The sequence below is a fragment of the Boleophthalmus pectinirostris genome, unplaced genomic scaffold, assembly GCF_026225935.1.
Source record: "Boleophthalmus pectinirostris isolate CB_2022bp ecotype Guang Dong unplaced genomic scaffold, ASM2622593v1 HiC_scaffold_15, whole genome shotgun sequence".
Lineage (NCBI taxonomy): Eukaryota > Metazoa > Chordata > Actinopteri > Gobiiformes > Gobiidae > Boleophthalmus > Boleophthalmus pectinirostris.
The window spans coordinates 756,713-774,212 of record NW_026571070.1 but is presented as its reverse complement, the minus strand read 5'-3'; the positions used below and the strand labels follow the sequence as shown (position 1 = coordinate 774,212).

General features: G+C 43.4%; 2 protein-coding genes across 2 annotated transcripts in view; one reads left to right on the top strand and one right to left on the bottom strand.

Moving 5' to 3' along the window:
• Window positions 1-5,821, bottom strand: part of clvs2 (clavesin 2) — a 9,995-nt gene extending 4,174 nt beyond the window's left edge. The window contains exons 1-3 of the mRNA XM_020928999.2: window positions 5,478-5,821; window positions 3,872-4,042; window positions 763-881 (exon numbers count right to left, since the gene is read on the bottom strand). Coding sequence (XP_020784658.1) covers window positions 763-881; window positions 3,872-4,042; window positions 5,478-5,576 — 389 coding nt within the window. The 5' untranslated portion in view covers window positions 5,577-5,821. The remainder of the gene's footprint in view (window positions 1-762; window positions 882-3,871; window positions 4,043-5,477) is intronic.
• Window positions 5,822-9,935: 4,114 nt separating this feature from the next.
• Window positions 9,936-17,500, top strand: part of riok3 (RIO kinase 3 (yeast)) — a 16,958-nt gene continuing 9,393 nt past the window's right edge. Inside the window, 2 exon segments of the mRNA XM_055150702.1 lie at window positions 9,936-10,281; window positions 14,541-14,656. Of these exon segments, the coding sequence (XP_055006677.1) occupies window positions 10,252-10,281; window positions 14,541-14,656 (146 nt within the window). The 5' untranslated portion in view covers window positions 9,936-10,251.

Sequence of the window (17,500 nt, the reverse complement as noted above, 5' to 3'; positions counted from 1 at the left end):
CACACTGTGTCACACACACTGTCACACTGTCACACTGTCACACTGTCACACTGTCACACTGTCACACTGTCACACTGTCACAGTGTCACACTGTCACACTGTGTCACACTGTCACACTGTCACACTGTCACACTGTCACACTGTCACACTGTCACACTGTCACACTGTCACACTGTCACACTGTCACACTGTCACACTGTCACACTGTGTCACACTGTCACACACTGTCACACTGTCACACTGTCACACACTGTCACACTGTCACACTGTCACACTGTGTCACACTGTCACACTGTCACACTGTCACACACTGTCACACTGTCACACTGTCACACTGTCACACTGTCACACTGTCACACTGTCACACTGTCACACTGTCACACTGTCACACTGTCACACTGTCACACTGTCACACTGTCACACTGTCACACTGTCACACTGTCACACTGCTCGTTGGACGTGCAGCTGCACCTGTCAGAGCAGTGTCCAGGTCTGGTCAGCAGGGGTCAGTGTGGAGCTGCTGAAACCCGTTTGGACAGAAACAGTTTAACACCAACATGAGTGAGCTCTGAGTCTCTACGTCTTCAGTCTGAACAAAACACTCATTGATTATAATAACATAACAGAACTTTTGACTTGAGTCTGAACTCTTCTGGTCATGACCCGTGAGGTTTAGTGCTGCAAAACAACAAATAAACTAAATAAAGTTCTGCTCCGACCTGAGGCTGAGTTGTTCAAACCTCCAGTGACTTGACTTCTGACCTGTTCTGGTCCCAGTTGGAGGCGAACAGCAGGAGGATCTTTCGTCCGTGTTGGTCGGGCGTCTCCAAGACTCCAGGAAACCCGTCCATCAGCGCCCGCTTGATGCCCGGGTCGTCCACCTGCAGGGTTGGGAAGTTACTTTTAAAATGTAATCCCCTACAGATTACAGATTACATCCCCAAAAATGTAAATTGTAATAGAATCCATTAAATTACTTCAAGTGAGTAATGTAATCTGATTACTTTGGATTACTTGATTTGCTGTAGAGAAACAAAGACGAGGAAATCTTCACATAAGAAGTTTTATCTGATAAAATAAAATAAAAAGCCCAAACTTTATTTAAACAAATTAAAAAATATTATTGATAAAAGACGAAGAAACACGTCCACACAGCAGGATTTAGTCCTGGTTTTAGTCCTGGTTTAGACCTGGTTTAGTCCTAGTTTAGTCCTGGGTTTAGTCCTGGTTTAGACCTGGTTTAGTCCTGGTTTAGTCCTGGTTTAGTCCTGGTTTAGTCCTGGTTTAGACCTGGTTTTAGTCCTGGTTTAGTCCTGGTTTAGTCCTGGTTTAGTCCTGGTTTAGTCCTGGTTTAGTCCTGGTTTAGTCCTGGTTTAGTCCTGGTTTAGTCCTGGTTTAGTCCTGGTTTTAGTCCTGGTTTAGTCCTGGTTTAGTCCTGGTTTAGTCCTGGTTTAGTGTCCGGCAATGAGTGGAATCACTGAGAAAAAAAAAAAAAAAAGGATTTAGTCCAAAATGTGAAAACAGTTAAATCCCTCTGTTTAATCCATTTATTTCAGCAAAGTAACTGTAATCCAATTCCCACTCACTGAAACAGTAACTGTAACTGAATACAGTTACTCATCATTTGTACTCTGATTACTCTGGTACATGTAATCTGTTACTCCCCAACACTGTTCACCTGACACACGGAGACACACAGAGACACACAGAGACACACAGAGACACAGGAGACACACAGAGACACACAGAGACACACAGAGACACACGGAGACACAGGGAGACACACAGAGACACACAGAGACACACAGAGACACACAGAGAGACACAGGGAGACACACAGAGACACACAGAGACACACAGAGACACACAGAGACACAGGGAGACACACAGAGACACACAGAGACACAGAGACACACAGAGACACACAGAGACACACAGAGACACACACAGAGACACACAGAGACACACAGAGACACACAGAGACAGACACAGAGACACACAGAGACACACAGAGACACAGAGACACACAGAGACACACAGAGACACAGAGACACAGAGACACACAGAGACACAGAGAACACACAGAGACACACAGAGACACAGAGACACAGAGACACACAGAGAGAGACACACAGAGACACACAGAGACACAGGAGACACACAGAGACACACAGAGACACACAGAGACACACGGAGACACAGAGACAGAGAACACACAGAGACACACAGAGACACAGAGACACACAGAGACACACAGAGACACAAAGAGACACACAGAGACACACACAGAGAGACACAGAGAGAGACAAACAGACACACAGAGACACAGAGACACAGAGACACAGACACACAGAGACACACAGAGACACACAGAGACACACAGAGACACACAGAGACACACAGAGACACACAGAGACACACAGAGACACACAGAGACACACAGAGACACACAGAGACACACAGAGACACAGAGACACACAGAGACACACAGAGACACAGGGAGACACACAGAGACACAGAGACACACAGAGACACAGAGAGACACACAGAGACACACAGAGACACACAGAGACACACAGAGACACAGAGAACACACAGAGACACAGAGACACACAGAGACACAGAGACACACACAGAGACACACGGAGACACACAGAGACACACAGAGACACAGGGAGACACAGGGAGACACACAGAGACACACAGAGACACAGGGAGACACAGGGAGACACAGAGACACACAGAGACACAGGGAGACACAGAGACACACAGAGACACACAGAGACACAGGGAGACACAGGGAGACACAGAGACACACAGAGACACAGAGAGACACACAGAGACACAGGGAGACACAGGGAGACACAGAGACACAGAGACACAGAACACAGAGACACAGAGACACACAGAGACACAGGGAGACACAGAGACACAGAGACACAGGGAGACACAGGGAGACACACAGACACACAGAGACACACAGAGACACACAGAGACACACAGAGACACACAGAGACACAGAGACACAGACACACAGAGACACACAGAGACACAGAGACACACAGGGAGACACACAGAGACACACAGAGACACACAGAGACACAGGGAGACACACGGAGACACAGGAGGACGTGGAACTCATAAAAAAAAGTTCTTGTGTTTGTGGTGAGTTTGTGTGGAACAACCTGATGATTTAAAGTCAAACACTGTAGAAACCTTCAATAAAGATGTTTTAAAGATCTCGAGCTCTGGAATGAACGAATTATGAATTAAATTTAGTTTGTTTTCACTGATATTTTGTCCCTCATATTTACAGTGAGTCATGAGTGAAATTATAAACTCAAACTTGTTGTTCAGACGCTGCTTTTCTTTCTTGGATTTCTGTCGTTGTTTGACGTTAGAAGAACTTTGACTTCAGACTAAAACCTTCTGTTCATGATCCAAGGAGCTGGACTCGTGTTTTGTTTCATTCACTTGTTTCACACACAAACTCAAACTGAAAACACTCTGTTCCACCTGGTGATGTCATCATGTGGTGATACAGGAAGTGCTCCACTGTGTTTTTAAACTCCACACTTCACCTTCACTAGAATCACCTGGATCATTTCAGTCCTGGAGTTTCTTTATCGATCTCGACCGAACTAAAGGGAAAAGGAGCTGAGAACTTGATGACATCACAAGGTGGAACAGAGTGTTTGGAGGTTTGGAGATGTAACAGACTCAGAATAACACAGCTCCAGCTCTGAGTGTGACCAGGAACATTAGAACATGATTTAAAGTTCACATTCGTCCGTTTTGCGTGGTGCTGTTAGTGTTAGTGGCGTGTGTTCTTGTGGCGGGCAGCAGGGGGCGCTGTTCTCCAGACTCTCACCTTGAAGCTGTGGAAGATGTGCAGGTGCTGCTGGCGGAACAGGAAGTACTGACTCAGCAGTCTGAAGGACTCTGATTGGTTGAATTTCCGCGCCCTGAGGAAGCGCAGGATGAAGTCATCGTCTGTTCTGAGGAAACCGATGTCGGGACGCGTCACGATCATGTCCCGCACCTGTACACAAATATATAAAAATACTATTACTACTACTACTACTACTACTACTACTACTACTGATACTACTACAGTGTCACGATCATGTCCCGCACCTGTACACAAATATACGACAAATAAATACTACTACTACTACTACTACTACTACTACTACTACTACTACTACTACTACTACTACTACTACTACAGTGTCACGATCATGTCCCGCACCTGTACACAAATATATAATAAATACTACTACTACTACTACTACTACTACTACTACTACTACTGATACTACTACAGCGTCACGATCATGTCCCGCACCTGTACACAAATATATAAATACTACTACTACTACTACTACTACTACTACTACTACTACTACTACTACTACAGTGTCACGATCATGTCCCGCACCTGTGGAGACAAATATATAAATACTACTACTACTACTACTACTACTACTACTACTACTACTACTACTACTACTACTACTACTACTGATACTACTACTACTACTACTACTACTACTACTGATACTACTACAGTGTCACGATCATGTCCCGAACCAGCACACAAAAGTATAAATACTACTACTACTACTACTACTACTATTGCATAACGATCATGTCCCGAACCTGTAAACAAATGTACGACAAATAAATACTATTACTATTACTACTACTACTATTACTACTGCTACAAATACTACTACTACTATTACTACTACCCATCCAATCAGGAGAGACACTCACCTGTCTCTCTCCTGATTGGACAGTAGCTCACCTGTCTCTCTCCTGATTGGACAGTAGCTCACCTGTCTCTCTCCTGATTGGACAGTAGCTCACCTGTCTCTCTCCTGATTGGACGGGAGCTCACCTGTCTCTCTCCTGATTGGACAGTAGCTCACCTGTCTCTCTCCTTATTGGACGATGGCTCACCTGTCTCTCTCCTGATTGGACGATGGCTCACCTGTCTCTCTCCTGATTGGACGGGAGCTCACCTGTCTCTCTCCTTATTGGACAGTAGCTCACCTGTCTCTCTCCTTATTGGACGATGGCTCACCTGTCTCTCTCCTGATTGGACGATGGCTCACCTGTCTCTCTCCTTATTGGACGATGGCTCACCTGTCTCTCTCCTGATTGGACGATGGCTCACCTGTCTCTCTTGCTCACCTGTCTCTCTCTGATTGGACTATGGCTCACCTGTCTCTCTCCTGGTTGGACGATGGCTCACCTGTCTCTCTCCTGATTGGACGGGAGCTCACCTGTCTCTCTCCTGATTGGACGGGAGCTCACCTGTCTCTCTCCTGATTGGACGAGAGCTCACCTGTCTCTCTCCTGATTGGACGGGAACTCACCTGTCTCTCTCCTGATTGGACGGGAGCTCACCTGTCTCTCTCCTGATTGGACGGGAACTCACCTGTCTCTCTCCTGATTGGACGGGAGCTCACCTGTTGTATGTCGTGGTGCAGGGTGTCTGGATTCTCGTTGAGCTCGAGTCGTGCCTTTTCCGTGGCCTCGGAGCTCAGACCCGAGTGAGGTTTACTCATTTTGATCGACTCTTCCAGTGTCCAGGAAATAAAAGAAATAATAAATAAATCACACAAAAATATTACAATCCAGAAATCTCCAAAGTCTCCGAAGACGTGGGCTTCTTCACGGCAAAAACACTGCTCCAAAATTCTTCCAAATCTTCAGTTCAAAAGTCGTCTTGAAATTTTATCTTTTAATTTAACTGCGACTGAAAACTTTGAAAAAAAACAATCATTGGTTTGTTCCAGCGATTTCTACAGTTCGGTGTCAGAAATAAACATTCAGCTCACTGAGATACATCCAGGTGTGTGGAGATTTACAGAGTTTCCAGCATCGTTTCTACATAGTGTTTGGTACATTCGATTTGTTTTTGATTTTGTGGCGGGAATCACACACGGAAGAGACGCTGCACTGAGGCATTCTGGGAAAAAGAGACACAAAAACACAGTTAGAATGGTTCAAATAGAGTCCTGGTTTAGTCCTGGTTTAGTCCTGGATTAGTCTTGGTTTCAGTCCTGGTTCTGGTTTAGTCCTGGTTTAGTTCTGGTTTAGTCCTGGTTTAGACCTGGTTTAGTCCTGGACTGGTTTAGTCCCTGGTTTAGTCCTGGTTCAGTCCTGGTTTAGTCCTGGTTTAGTTTCTGGTTTAGTCCTGGTTTAGACCTGGTTTAGTCCTGGTTTAGTCCTGGTTTAGTCCTGGTTAGTCCTGGTTTAGTCCTGGTTTAGTCCTGGTTAGTCCTGGTTTAGTCCTGGTTTTCCTGGTTTAGTCCTGGTTTAGTCCTGGTTTAGTCCTGGTTTCAGTCCTGGTTTAGTCCTGGTTTAGTTCTGGTTTAGTCCCTGGTTTTAGACCTGGTTTAGTCCTGGTTTAGTCCTGGTTTCTGGTTTAGTCCTGGTTTAGTCCTGGTACCTGGTTTAGTCCTGGTTTAGTCCTGGTTTAGTCCTGGTTAGTCCCTGGTTTAGTCCTGGTTTAGTCCTGGTTTAGTCCTGGTTTAGTCCTGGTCCTTTAGTCCTGGTTTACCTGGTTTAGTCCTGGTTTAGTCCTGGTTAGTCCTGGTTTAGTCCTGGTTTTCCTGGTTTAGTCCTGGTTTAGTCCTGGTTTAGTCCTGGTTTAGTCCTGGTTTAGTCCTGGTTTAGTCCTGGTTTAGTCCTGGTTTCAGTCCTGGTTTCAGTCCTGGTTTTAGTCCTGGTTTAGTCTTCCTGGTTTAGTCCTGGTTTAGTCCTGGTTTAGTCCTGGTTTAGTCCTGGTTTAGTCCTGGTTTAGTCCTGGGTTTAGTCCTGGTTTAGTCCTGGTTTAGTCCTGGTTTAGTCCTGGTTTAGTCCTGGTTTTTTAGTCCTGGTTTAGTCCTGGTTTAGTCCTGGTTTAGTCCTGTTTAGACCTGGTTTAGTCCCTGGTTTAGTCCTGGTTTAGTCCTGGTTTAGACCTGGTTTACCTGGTTTAGTTCCTGGTTTAGTCCTGGTTTAGTCCTGGTTTAGTCCTGGTTTAGTCCTGGTTTAGTCCTGGTTTAGACCTGGTTTAGTTCTGGTTTAGTCCTGGTTTAGTCCTGGTTTAGTCCTGGTTTCCTGGTTTAGTCCTGGGTTTAGTCCTGGTTTACCTGGTTTAGTCCTGGTTTAGTCCTGGTTTAGTCCTGGTTTAGTCCTGGTTTACCTGGTTTAGTCCTGGTTTAGTCCTGGTTTAGTCCTGGTTTAGTCCTGGTTTAGTCCTGGTTTAGTCCTGGTTTAGTCCTGGTTTAGTCCTGGTTTAGTCCTGGTTTAGTTCTGGTTTAGTCCTGGTTTTAGCATCACATAAGGTGAAACAGACGCTAGCAGATCCAAATAATAAATTGCGTACGGTTAAATTTAATTGTTTTGATGCGATTTCCCGTTACATTTTTGAGTAAAATAATAAAATAACTTGAGGATTGGTGTTTATTTTCGGGACGTGGGGGTGAAAAGAGCGAGACTCACCGACGCATCTGCGGCCGCGTCTGACGCTCTGGTCCCGGGCGGACTGAGGCAGCTGGGCCCGGCCATCGGAGAAAGGCCCCGGAGAAGACCCGAAACAGCGAATAAACCCGAGATTATCCCGAGATGAACCCGAGATAAACCCGACGTGAGCCCGCAGCGGAGGCGTGTGGGCGCGGGGAGGACAGGCCCGAGGACGGAGGACGGAGGACGGAGGATGCTCAGGAGAAAGGATGCTGAGGAGGACGTGTCAACTTCCGCCCAGACACCACCGCACATCCGGTCACCTCCTACAAAATAAAACTGCAAAACGGAACAAAAACATCCACGAACCCGATATTTTAAAATAAATAATCTCCATAAACTGAGGACTACACAACCCCAGATCCTTCTGGACAATAAACTGTAACACTTTTAAGGACAAAGACTCTCCCCTGATGGACAATGACCGCATTTATGTGTCTTCACTGTGTATTTGCTTAATTACACATGAACTCAGATAACCCCTGCAATATGAAAATGTATGTTTGTGTTTATTTATTTATTTACTTCACGCTGTCAGTGACATTAGAACGTTATCTATTTTTGTTGTTGCCCAACGTGTGTCTTGTATATTCGAAGTTACTTATTAATAAAAATGCCTACTAAAATAAAATTTAAAAAAAAGAAATAATAATAATCTGTTGTCTACACCGAAGAAATATCGAAAACCACGACGACAGTGCTAATAGTGAACCGCGTTTAAAGGACCTACGACAAATAAATACGACGTTATTTTGTGCTCTGTGCTCGGCTGTTGTGTTTTATTTGTTTAACACACAAACGCTGCACATTTTACACTGAGCTGTTCATTTAAAAACCTCCACTTCGTGACATCACGGGTGGAACACAGCGTTTCGTAGATCAAATAAAATACGGCCTGGTGAATTCGTAATGACAGACATCTGTTTCCGGTTTGTGTGTTTTTGTTCTGAGGTTTAAGAAGCAGCAGCAGCAGCTGGTGCACGACCCCCCCCCGGGATCAAACCAGGACTAAACCAGGACTAAATCATGTTCATGTAATAATAATAATTATTATAAGTCTTTATTTATAAAGTACATTTAAAAACAAGGTTTTAAAAGCAGCAAAGAACAACACAAAAAGTATAAAAATAGCACAGAGAAAACACAAAAACAGACAAGAATGTAAACAATTAAGAAATTAATAAAACTATTAACAATAAATAAATAAATAAAAAGAAATAGAATAAAATATAAATCAGGAATAAACTCAAGCTAAAACCAGTTTTAAAAAAGCCAACTGATAAAAATAAGTGTTAAGAAGTGATTTAAAAGTTGATACTGATGGTGCGACTCTGATTTTCTCATGTTCTTGTTCATTTGTTCTGTGTACAGTTCACATTCTGTTCAGTCCAATGTCCATAAAATAAAACATAGTAGAACAATCAAATCAAACACTGAGTCATTGAGCAGGTGTGGGCAGAAGCTAAAGGTCATTGTGATTAATCTTATCTCCAACTACTGCAAGTTAAAGAACCTTCATCTACAAAATGAATATGGCATTAATTTACATGTTTAGGACTCACGACTAAATCAAGACTATTATATATATATATATATATATATATATATATATATATATATATATATATATATATATATATATATATATATATAAAACATGTAATAGTATAATACCCAAAACATGCTCCAGGTCCATAAATAGTTGATAGTCGAGGTCAGTTAAACACAATCAATTCAATCATTGTGTCCTTAGGCAAGACACTTCACACACATTGCCTCGTATGAAAGTGGTGTGTGTGTGTGTGTGCGTGTGTGTGTGTGTGTGTGTGTGTGTGTGTGTGTGTGTGTGTGTGTGTGTGTGTGTGCGTGTGTGTGTGTGTGTGTGTGCGTGTGTGCGTGCGTGCGTGCGTGTGTGTGTGTGTGTGTGTGTGTGTGTGTGCGTGTGTGTGTGTGATGGTGGTGGTCGGAGGGACTGATGGCGCTGAGTGGCATGGCAGCCGTGCTTCTGTCAGTCTGCCCCAGGGCAGCTGTGGCTACAACAGTAGTTTACATCAGCAGGTGCAGAGTGAATGAATAATGTTCTGTAAAGTGTCTTTGGGGACAGAAAATGTCTGGGAAAGCACGATATAAATAAAGACTTACTAATACTGTAAAACAGACAAGGATTTGAATACAAAAGAAAAAAATTAAATTAAATTAATACATGAAGATTTCTGGTCTGTCAAACTCTTCTTTATAAATATTATTGAGTGTTGATGTCACTTCTAAGTTTGTTAATTAGATTTTTTTTTTATTTGTTTGTTTGTTTATGTTTTTTTTTTCTTAGTTTTTTTTCACATTAATCATTTATTTAAAAATAAACAAATAAATCTAGATTACAGAGGTGGGCGGGGCTAAGTGATGACGCAATGATGACGCAGTTCCGTTTTCCCCGGGGGCGTGTCACTGACGCTGGACTCACGTTCTCGTTCTTCTGCCTCGTTCAAACGTTTTAAATTCACTTTAAACACTTTTACCTCGAGTCGTGACGTTTACACCGCGGAGTCCGGACTTTAAACTAACGCGTCCTGTGCGTGTCACAAACAAAAGCCTCTGTTTTACGTTTAAAAGTGACGTTTTGCGTCGCGTTCCTCTGCCTTCGCCACACGCTGCACTTTAGCTCCGAGGCTAAAACCGCCGCTTCACTTTTCAACAAACGCGGAAAAAAACACGAATAAAATCAATAAAATCATGGATCAAACTTCAGTCACCGCGCCGAAGGTGAGTCCTGCCCCCGGACATTTACATCCGACACGGACACAAAGACACGGACACAAAGAGACACACGGACACACACAGACACACGGACACAGACACAGACACACGGACACAGACACACGGACACAGACACACGGACACAGACACACGGACACAAACACACGGACACGGACACAGACACACGGACACACGGACACAGACACACGGACACAGACACACGGACATTTACTGCTGAGGATTTAAAGTGAAGTTTAAAGGAGCATTAGCCTCGTTAGCTTCGGCCTCAGCGCAGCTAAAGACCTGGTTTAGTCCTGGTTTAGTCCTGGTTTAGTCCTGGTTTAGTCCTGGTTTTAGTCCTGGTTTAGTCCTGGTTTAGTCCTGGTTTAGACCTGGTTTAGACCTGGTTTAGACCTGGTTTAGACCTGGTTTAGTCCTGGTTTAGACCTGGTTTTGACCTGGTTTAGTCCTGGTTTAGTCCTGGTTTAGTCCTGGTTTAGTCCTGGTTTAGTCCTGGTTTAGACCTGGTTTAGTCCTGGTTTAGACCTGGTTTAGACCTGGTTTAGACCTGGTTTTGACCTGGTTTTACCTGGTTTAGTCCTGGTTTAGTCCTGGTTTAGTCCTGGTTTAGACCTGGTTTAGTCCTGGTTTAGTCCTGGTTTAGTCCTGGTTTAGACCTGGTTTAGACCTGGTTTAGTCCATTAGCCTCGTTAGCTTCGTTAGCTTCGGCCTCAGCGCAGCTAAACAAACATAAACTGTCACTTCTGTTCTTTTCTCTCTAAACTCAACGTTTTTAATCATGGACATGATTTTAACTCAAACTCTAGTGTTTAATGAGGCCTGACAGTGTCTTTTAATCCAAACACTGAACTTGTTTAACACGTTTGTTTACAGGTTTAGTCTCTTTAAAAGTTCTTCTCTTTTGTCTCGCCTCATTATTATTATTTTATTGAATCTCATTTCTTTCAGAGTCGTGACACGTGAGTCAGAACCACACACCGTGTCATTTATAGTCTTTCACACAGTCTGTGTTCAGAACAGGTCTTTTACAGCTCGTTTCTCGTGTTTGCTCGGTGTTTATTGTAGTTTATCGTGAGGTGATGAGGAGCTGAGGTCTGCTCACGTCAGAGGAGCAGGGACTGGTCATCAGGGACGTGTCTGGACTTGTCTGGAACACAGAGACAAAAATCATTATATTTTCAGCCATTTATTCATTTTGAAAAATACTGATAATATTTTAAACCAGGAGTCTCCAGCCTCTTTCCTCCGCCGAGCTCCTTCACAAACAGAAAAGCCTCAGAGCTGCTGGTTTTAGCAATAATTTAGTTTATAACAGAGTGTCAGTTACAGTTAGATTAGAGTGTCCAGACGTCCCTGTGTCTCTGGAACAGTCCCAGTTTTGAGCCTGTGTCCCCCTGTCCCCGCAGATTTAAACAAAACCACTGATTTGTCCCAAGAAATGTCTCTATTTTTGACCAATCGGGACTAAACCAGGGCTATCACAATTTTTGACTAATCTGATCCTTCTCAACAATAAACAGAAGCATAAATTTGTCATTTGTTTTGCCAAAATACAGAAAAACAGTGTTTGCAAATTACCATAAAGCAGAAAAAAAAAAAGCAGCGTCAGAAGTTCCTCAGATCGTGACTGACAGGAGAATGCAAAGTTTTCCACGCTCTTTTTACTCTTTTGTTTTCAACAAACATCCAAACCCGAGTGTGTCCCGCTTTACAAAAATCTGTTCACCTGAGACCAAGAAATGTCCCAGTGTCTCAGTTTTTAACCAATCTGATCCTGCAACAGTAAAGCGAGACATAAACTCACATTTGTTTACGTAAAATACAGAAAAGCTGCTTAAAAACGACCAAAACCCAAAGAAAATGTGACGAATTGTGCACTCGATTCTAAAAAAATGATTCAGTGATATATCGTGATACTTCATTACACAATTCTTGAATCAATTCAAAATGGATCTGAATCGATTATTTAAAATAATATTTTTCACAAAAATTCATTAGTTACATTCACTGTTTTCATGATTTTATAACATTTCTAAATGATCTTTATACAGTTGTGTTCTTCTGAAGGTGCAGTTGACTCTATTATTAGAAGTAAATATTGAAAAATTGCACAATATATCATCCATTGTTTTTTGTATCGAGATAGATCGTGATATATTGAATCGTGACATGTGAGTCGTGATATGTATCGTATCGTCAGACTCAAGGCAGTGCTCACCCCGACTCGATTCACTGTTTTATTATCACCGACCTCCACAAACCGACAGTGTCCCAGTTTTTTATTTTGAAATTCTGATCTCTCGAAGTTAAACGCCTGTAAAACATCAACCATTATCCAAATATTAGCACACAGTTGGGCATCAGAATGATACATGTACAAGAGTAAAGGCTTTTATTTAATTAATTTTTACTTATTCAACACAATATGTATAATTCATAAATCTCTTGGTGAGTCACGTGGACGAGGGTGAGGAGCTGCTTTTGCTTCCTGATCCAAACGAAACAATCTGTGTGAGAAAAATGCACGACCTTCTGTCACAGGTTTAATTTGCTGAGCCTCAGACCTGCTGGACTTTTCATGTGACTAAAACTCTCTTAAGATTGTCATATTTAAGACTGTACTAAAAATGTAAACTTTTTTTTTTTACTTTTTTGTTGGAAATCTTGACGTCACACTGGGGAATTCCATCATTGTTCCTGTTTGGGCTGGGATCATTCAGAAGTTGCCGATACGATACAAACCTCGATACAATCCACTTTTGAATCAATACGACATTTTTCAAATTGATTTGATAAGGTTCAATAAAAAATAAAGTCTAAATCATGGCTGTGATACTAAAAGTCTTTGTTAAACCATTTCTTGTGCAAAGTTCATCTGAAAAACACCAATTTTAATCCTCAAAAACACACAAAAAAAGTCAAATGTGTCGCATAAACCAGTTTCCTTCCTCTGAACAAACAACAAAACTGGAACTGGAACTAAATCACTGAGTAAAATAAACCAAAAAATCCTCTTGGCGATATATCGATACAGCAGAACACGATATCCAGACTGAATCATCACATTTAACGATACGATATGTCGATATTTTGATATTTTTGCACAGGCCTAGTTACCGTAGCAACCGTAACGTGTACACTGAGCCCAAACTCCTCTAACGCCACAGGGATTATTATCTGACAAAGAAAAATATAAGAAAACTCATTTATTTTCTTGAAATTGTGTTCAAAGTGTTGGAAAAATTAGTTATTTTGTGTAAATTGAGCCAAAATTTGGACAGAATTCTCCCAGTGTGACGTCATCTGAGTTCTCTTCTTTTCTTCATAAATTGTTTCTTTGTTTGTGTAAAACGACCTAAAACATAAACTAGATAAAAACCTGTGTCTCATTTTAAACGTTCAGGATCTGGAGGAGCAGAGTCTCAGCTCAGAGTTTGTGTAAGTGTCAGACACACGTGTACGAGCAGGTTTATAGTTCAGATCTCTGTCATTCTTGGGCCTTTTCACATGAAACACAAACAAGTCGAACTTTTTCTGTCACGAGAAACAAACTAAAGTCACAGCAGCTTCACAAGTGGAGCCTGTCAGGGAATTCTACCCAAAAGACATCAAAAATACATTAAATAAAGACACACCAGAAAGAGACGGTTGAAATTAATACTTGCACGGAAGGAGAGTTATAAACACTGTCTGTCAGCTCCCTGACCGACTCTGCTCCACAACTCTCCAAGTCAACGATGGGACAAACCCTAGTTGTTGGTGCCAATAGTAGATGAGCTTAATATGTCAGTTGACATGTCATTCATATCTGCTGCTGGTTTCATGTCACGTACCTCCTGAACCAAAACAGACCCAAAGCAATGTTTATTACACCATGATTAATATTTAAATGACTCACCCTTTAAACGATTCATACTTTAATGAAAGAATTACATATATAAATGAGTAACACTTTAACTTTAACATTTATATCATAAAATTCTCTAACAGAGCCGTTACTCAACCCCAGTGACGTCACTGCTGTTGTCAGTCGAAGGGACTTTGAACCAGAAGATTAATATGACGCATTTGTGGAGCTGATGGTGACAAAACAAAATCCTCCTTCTGAAGTTTTGACAACAGCTTAAAGAACACGCTGAGCTCAAGTGCACGAGACGCTGAAGGTCTTGATAAATGTGTAAAATGAATGAAAAATGTTTAATCTGTTTGTGTGTTTCTGTTTGTGTGTTTGTGTGTGTGTTTAGAGCCCGTGGGGTTGTGTGGCTGTAGCGCCCCCTGCCTGTTCTCTCTCTGAGGTGATGAGTGAACAGTTGGCCAAACAGCTGGATGAGGAGAACGCACTCTTCACCGACGCCTCCGAGTAAATATCACCCACCTTTTCTCTCAAGATTTAACACGACTTTAAACCAGGAGAGTCAAACTCCTTTTGGTCCAGGGGTCGTGTTCAACCGACTTTGATCTCAAAGTGTCCGGATCAGAAAACTCATGTCATATAAACCCCAAAAAGAACAATAAGTTCAAATATTTGTGCAGAGAAACACAAATCTATTTCAGAAATCTCTAATTGATGAACTCTTTCTTTTACAAAATATTATAATATTATGAACAACCTGAAACTTTAAGAAAAATACAATTTCAACACAAAGTTTTAACATAAACTTGTTTAAAATTAACTTGTAGAAATGGGAATAAGTCCATTTTTGTTGTAAAATCCTGCACTCGGCTCCACTTTTCTCCTGTTGGACATTTTTCTGATGAGGGTGTCACGGTCAACAGTCAAAACGATCGTCCTTTAAGAGCGTTTGGAAAGAGACAAGTCTTCATTTGTGCTGCTCTGGTGGGAGGGGCCACGTACAGAGACGCTGGAGACGCTGCTGTGATAAACACCACAGAAAATTAACAACATTTTAATAGAAAATATCATTAAAATATTTGAGTAGAAAATCAGCCGAGGGCCAGATTAAAGGTCTTGGAGGGCCGGATCTGGCCCCTGGGCCGTATGATTGACACCTGTGCTTTAAATGAAATTATATTGTTCTAAATCAGGGGTGTCAAACATACGGCCCGGGGGCCAGATCCAGCCCTCCAACACCTTTAATCTGGCCCTCGGCTGATTTTCTCCAGCGTCTCTGTACGTGGCCCCTCCCACCAGAGCAGCACAAATGAAGACTTGTCTCTTTCCAAACGTCTTAAAGGACGATGGTTTTGACTGTTGACCGTGACCCTCATCAGAAAAATGTGGTTGGATTCGGCCCCTGGAACAAAATGAGTTTGACACTCCTGGTCTAAAGAGTCTAAACTACTGTCGTCACTAAAGTTGAACTGGAACTGTGTCCTCGCCTCTCCACAGACCTGACTCTTTATTTGTCCTGGAGTTGGGCCTTTGGCTGTAATGTTCCACAGTATGGCATAAAAAAAATCTCTGAATGTAATGAAAGTATTGGCTTTAATTTTGTATTTCCATGAAAACCTGCGACTTAAATGAAATTATTTTTATTCAGAATTAAAGTTCTTGTTTGAACTTGGCGACTGTGGCTTTAGTTCAAATACTGAAGGTTTAGGTTTTAATGTCACTTTAAATGTGATTTTCCTCTAAAAACAGAAGTAGTTTCTTGAATAATGTTCTGGTTCTGTTGAGGAGAAGCTCCAGGTTCTTCTCCTGTTCTGAGCTGCGTCTCCACTTGTTTCAGATTCAATTCTAGTAAATAAATCAGCTGCTGCTTCTGTAAACTCTTCTGACCTGTTCCTGTGTTCCCCGTGTGTTCCCGTGTGTTCCGTGTGTTCCCCGTGTGTTCCCCGTGTGTTCCCCGTGTGTTCTCCGTGTGTTCCCCGTGTGTTCCTCGTGTGTTCCCCGTGTGTTCCTCGTGTGTTCCCCGTGTGTTCCCCGTGTGTTCCCCGTGTGTTCTCCGTGTGTTCTCCGTGTGTTCTCCGTGTGTTCCCCGTGTGTTCTCCGTGTGTTCCGTGTGTTCCGTGTGTTCCCCGTGTGTTCCCCGTGTGTTCCCCGTGTGTTCTCCGTGTGTTCTCCGTGTGTGTGTGTTCCCGTGTGTTCCGTGTGTTCTCCGTGTGTTCCCCGTGTGTTCCCGTGTGTTCTCCGTGTGTTCCGTGTGTTCTCCGTGTGTTCCCGTGTGTTCCCGTGTGTTTCCGTGTGTTCGTGTGTTCCCGTGTGTTCTCCGTGTGTTCTCCGTGTGTTCCGTGTGTTCCTCCGTGTGTTCTCCGTGTGTTCTCCGTGTGTTCTCCGTGTGTTCCCCGTGTGTTCTCCGTGTGTTCTCGTGTGTTCCCGTGTGTGTGTGTTCCCCGTGTGTTCCCCGTGTGTTCTCCGTGTGTTCTCCGTGTGTTCCCTCGTGTGTTTCGTGTGTTCCGTGTGTTCCTCCGTGTGTTCCGTGTGTTCCCCGTGTGTTCCCTCGTGTGTTCTCCGTGTTTCCCCGTGTGTGTGTTCTCCGTGTGTTCCCCGTGTGTTCCCTCCGTGTGTTCTCCGTGTGTTCTCCGTGTGTTCCCGTGTGTTCTCCGTGTGTTCCCCGTGTGTTCTCCGTGTGTTCTCCGTGTGTTCTCCGTGTGTTCCGTGTGTTCCCGTGTGTTCCTCCGTGTGTTCCCCGTGTGTTCTCCGTGTGTTCCGTGTGTTCCGTGTGTTCCGTGTGTTCTCCGTGTGTTCCGTGTGTTCCCGTGTGTTCCCCGTGTGTTCCCGTGTGTTCCCCGTGTGTTCCCCGTGTGTTCTCCCGTGTGTTCTCCGTGTGTTCCCCTCGTGTGTTCCTCGTGTGTTCCCGTGTGTTCCGGTGTGTTCCGTGTGTTCCCGTGTGTTCCCCGTGTGTTCCCCGTGTGTTCCTCGTGTGTTCCCCGTGTGTTCCCGTGTGTTCCCCGTGTGTTCCCGTGTGTTCTCCGTGTGTTCTCCGTGTGTTCCTCGTGTGTTCTCCGTGTGTTCCCGTGTGTTTCTCCGTGTGTGTGTTCTCCCGTGTGTTCTCCGTGTGTTCTCCGTGTGTTCCCCGTGTGTTCGTGTGTTCCCTCGTGTGTTCCTCGTGTGTTCCTCGTGTGTTCGTGTGTTCCCGTGTGTTCCTCCTCGTGTGTTCCTCGTGTGTTCCCGTGTGTGTTTCCGTGTGTTCCCCGTGTGTTCCCCGTGTGTTCTCCGTGTGTTCTCGTGTGTTCCCCGTGTGTTCTCCGTGTGTTCTCCGTGTGTTCTCCGTGTGTGTGTTTCCTTCGTGTGTTCCTTCCC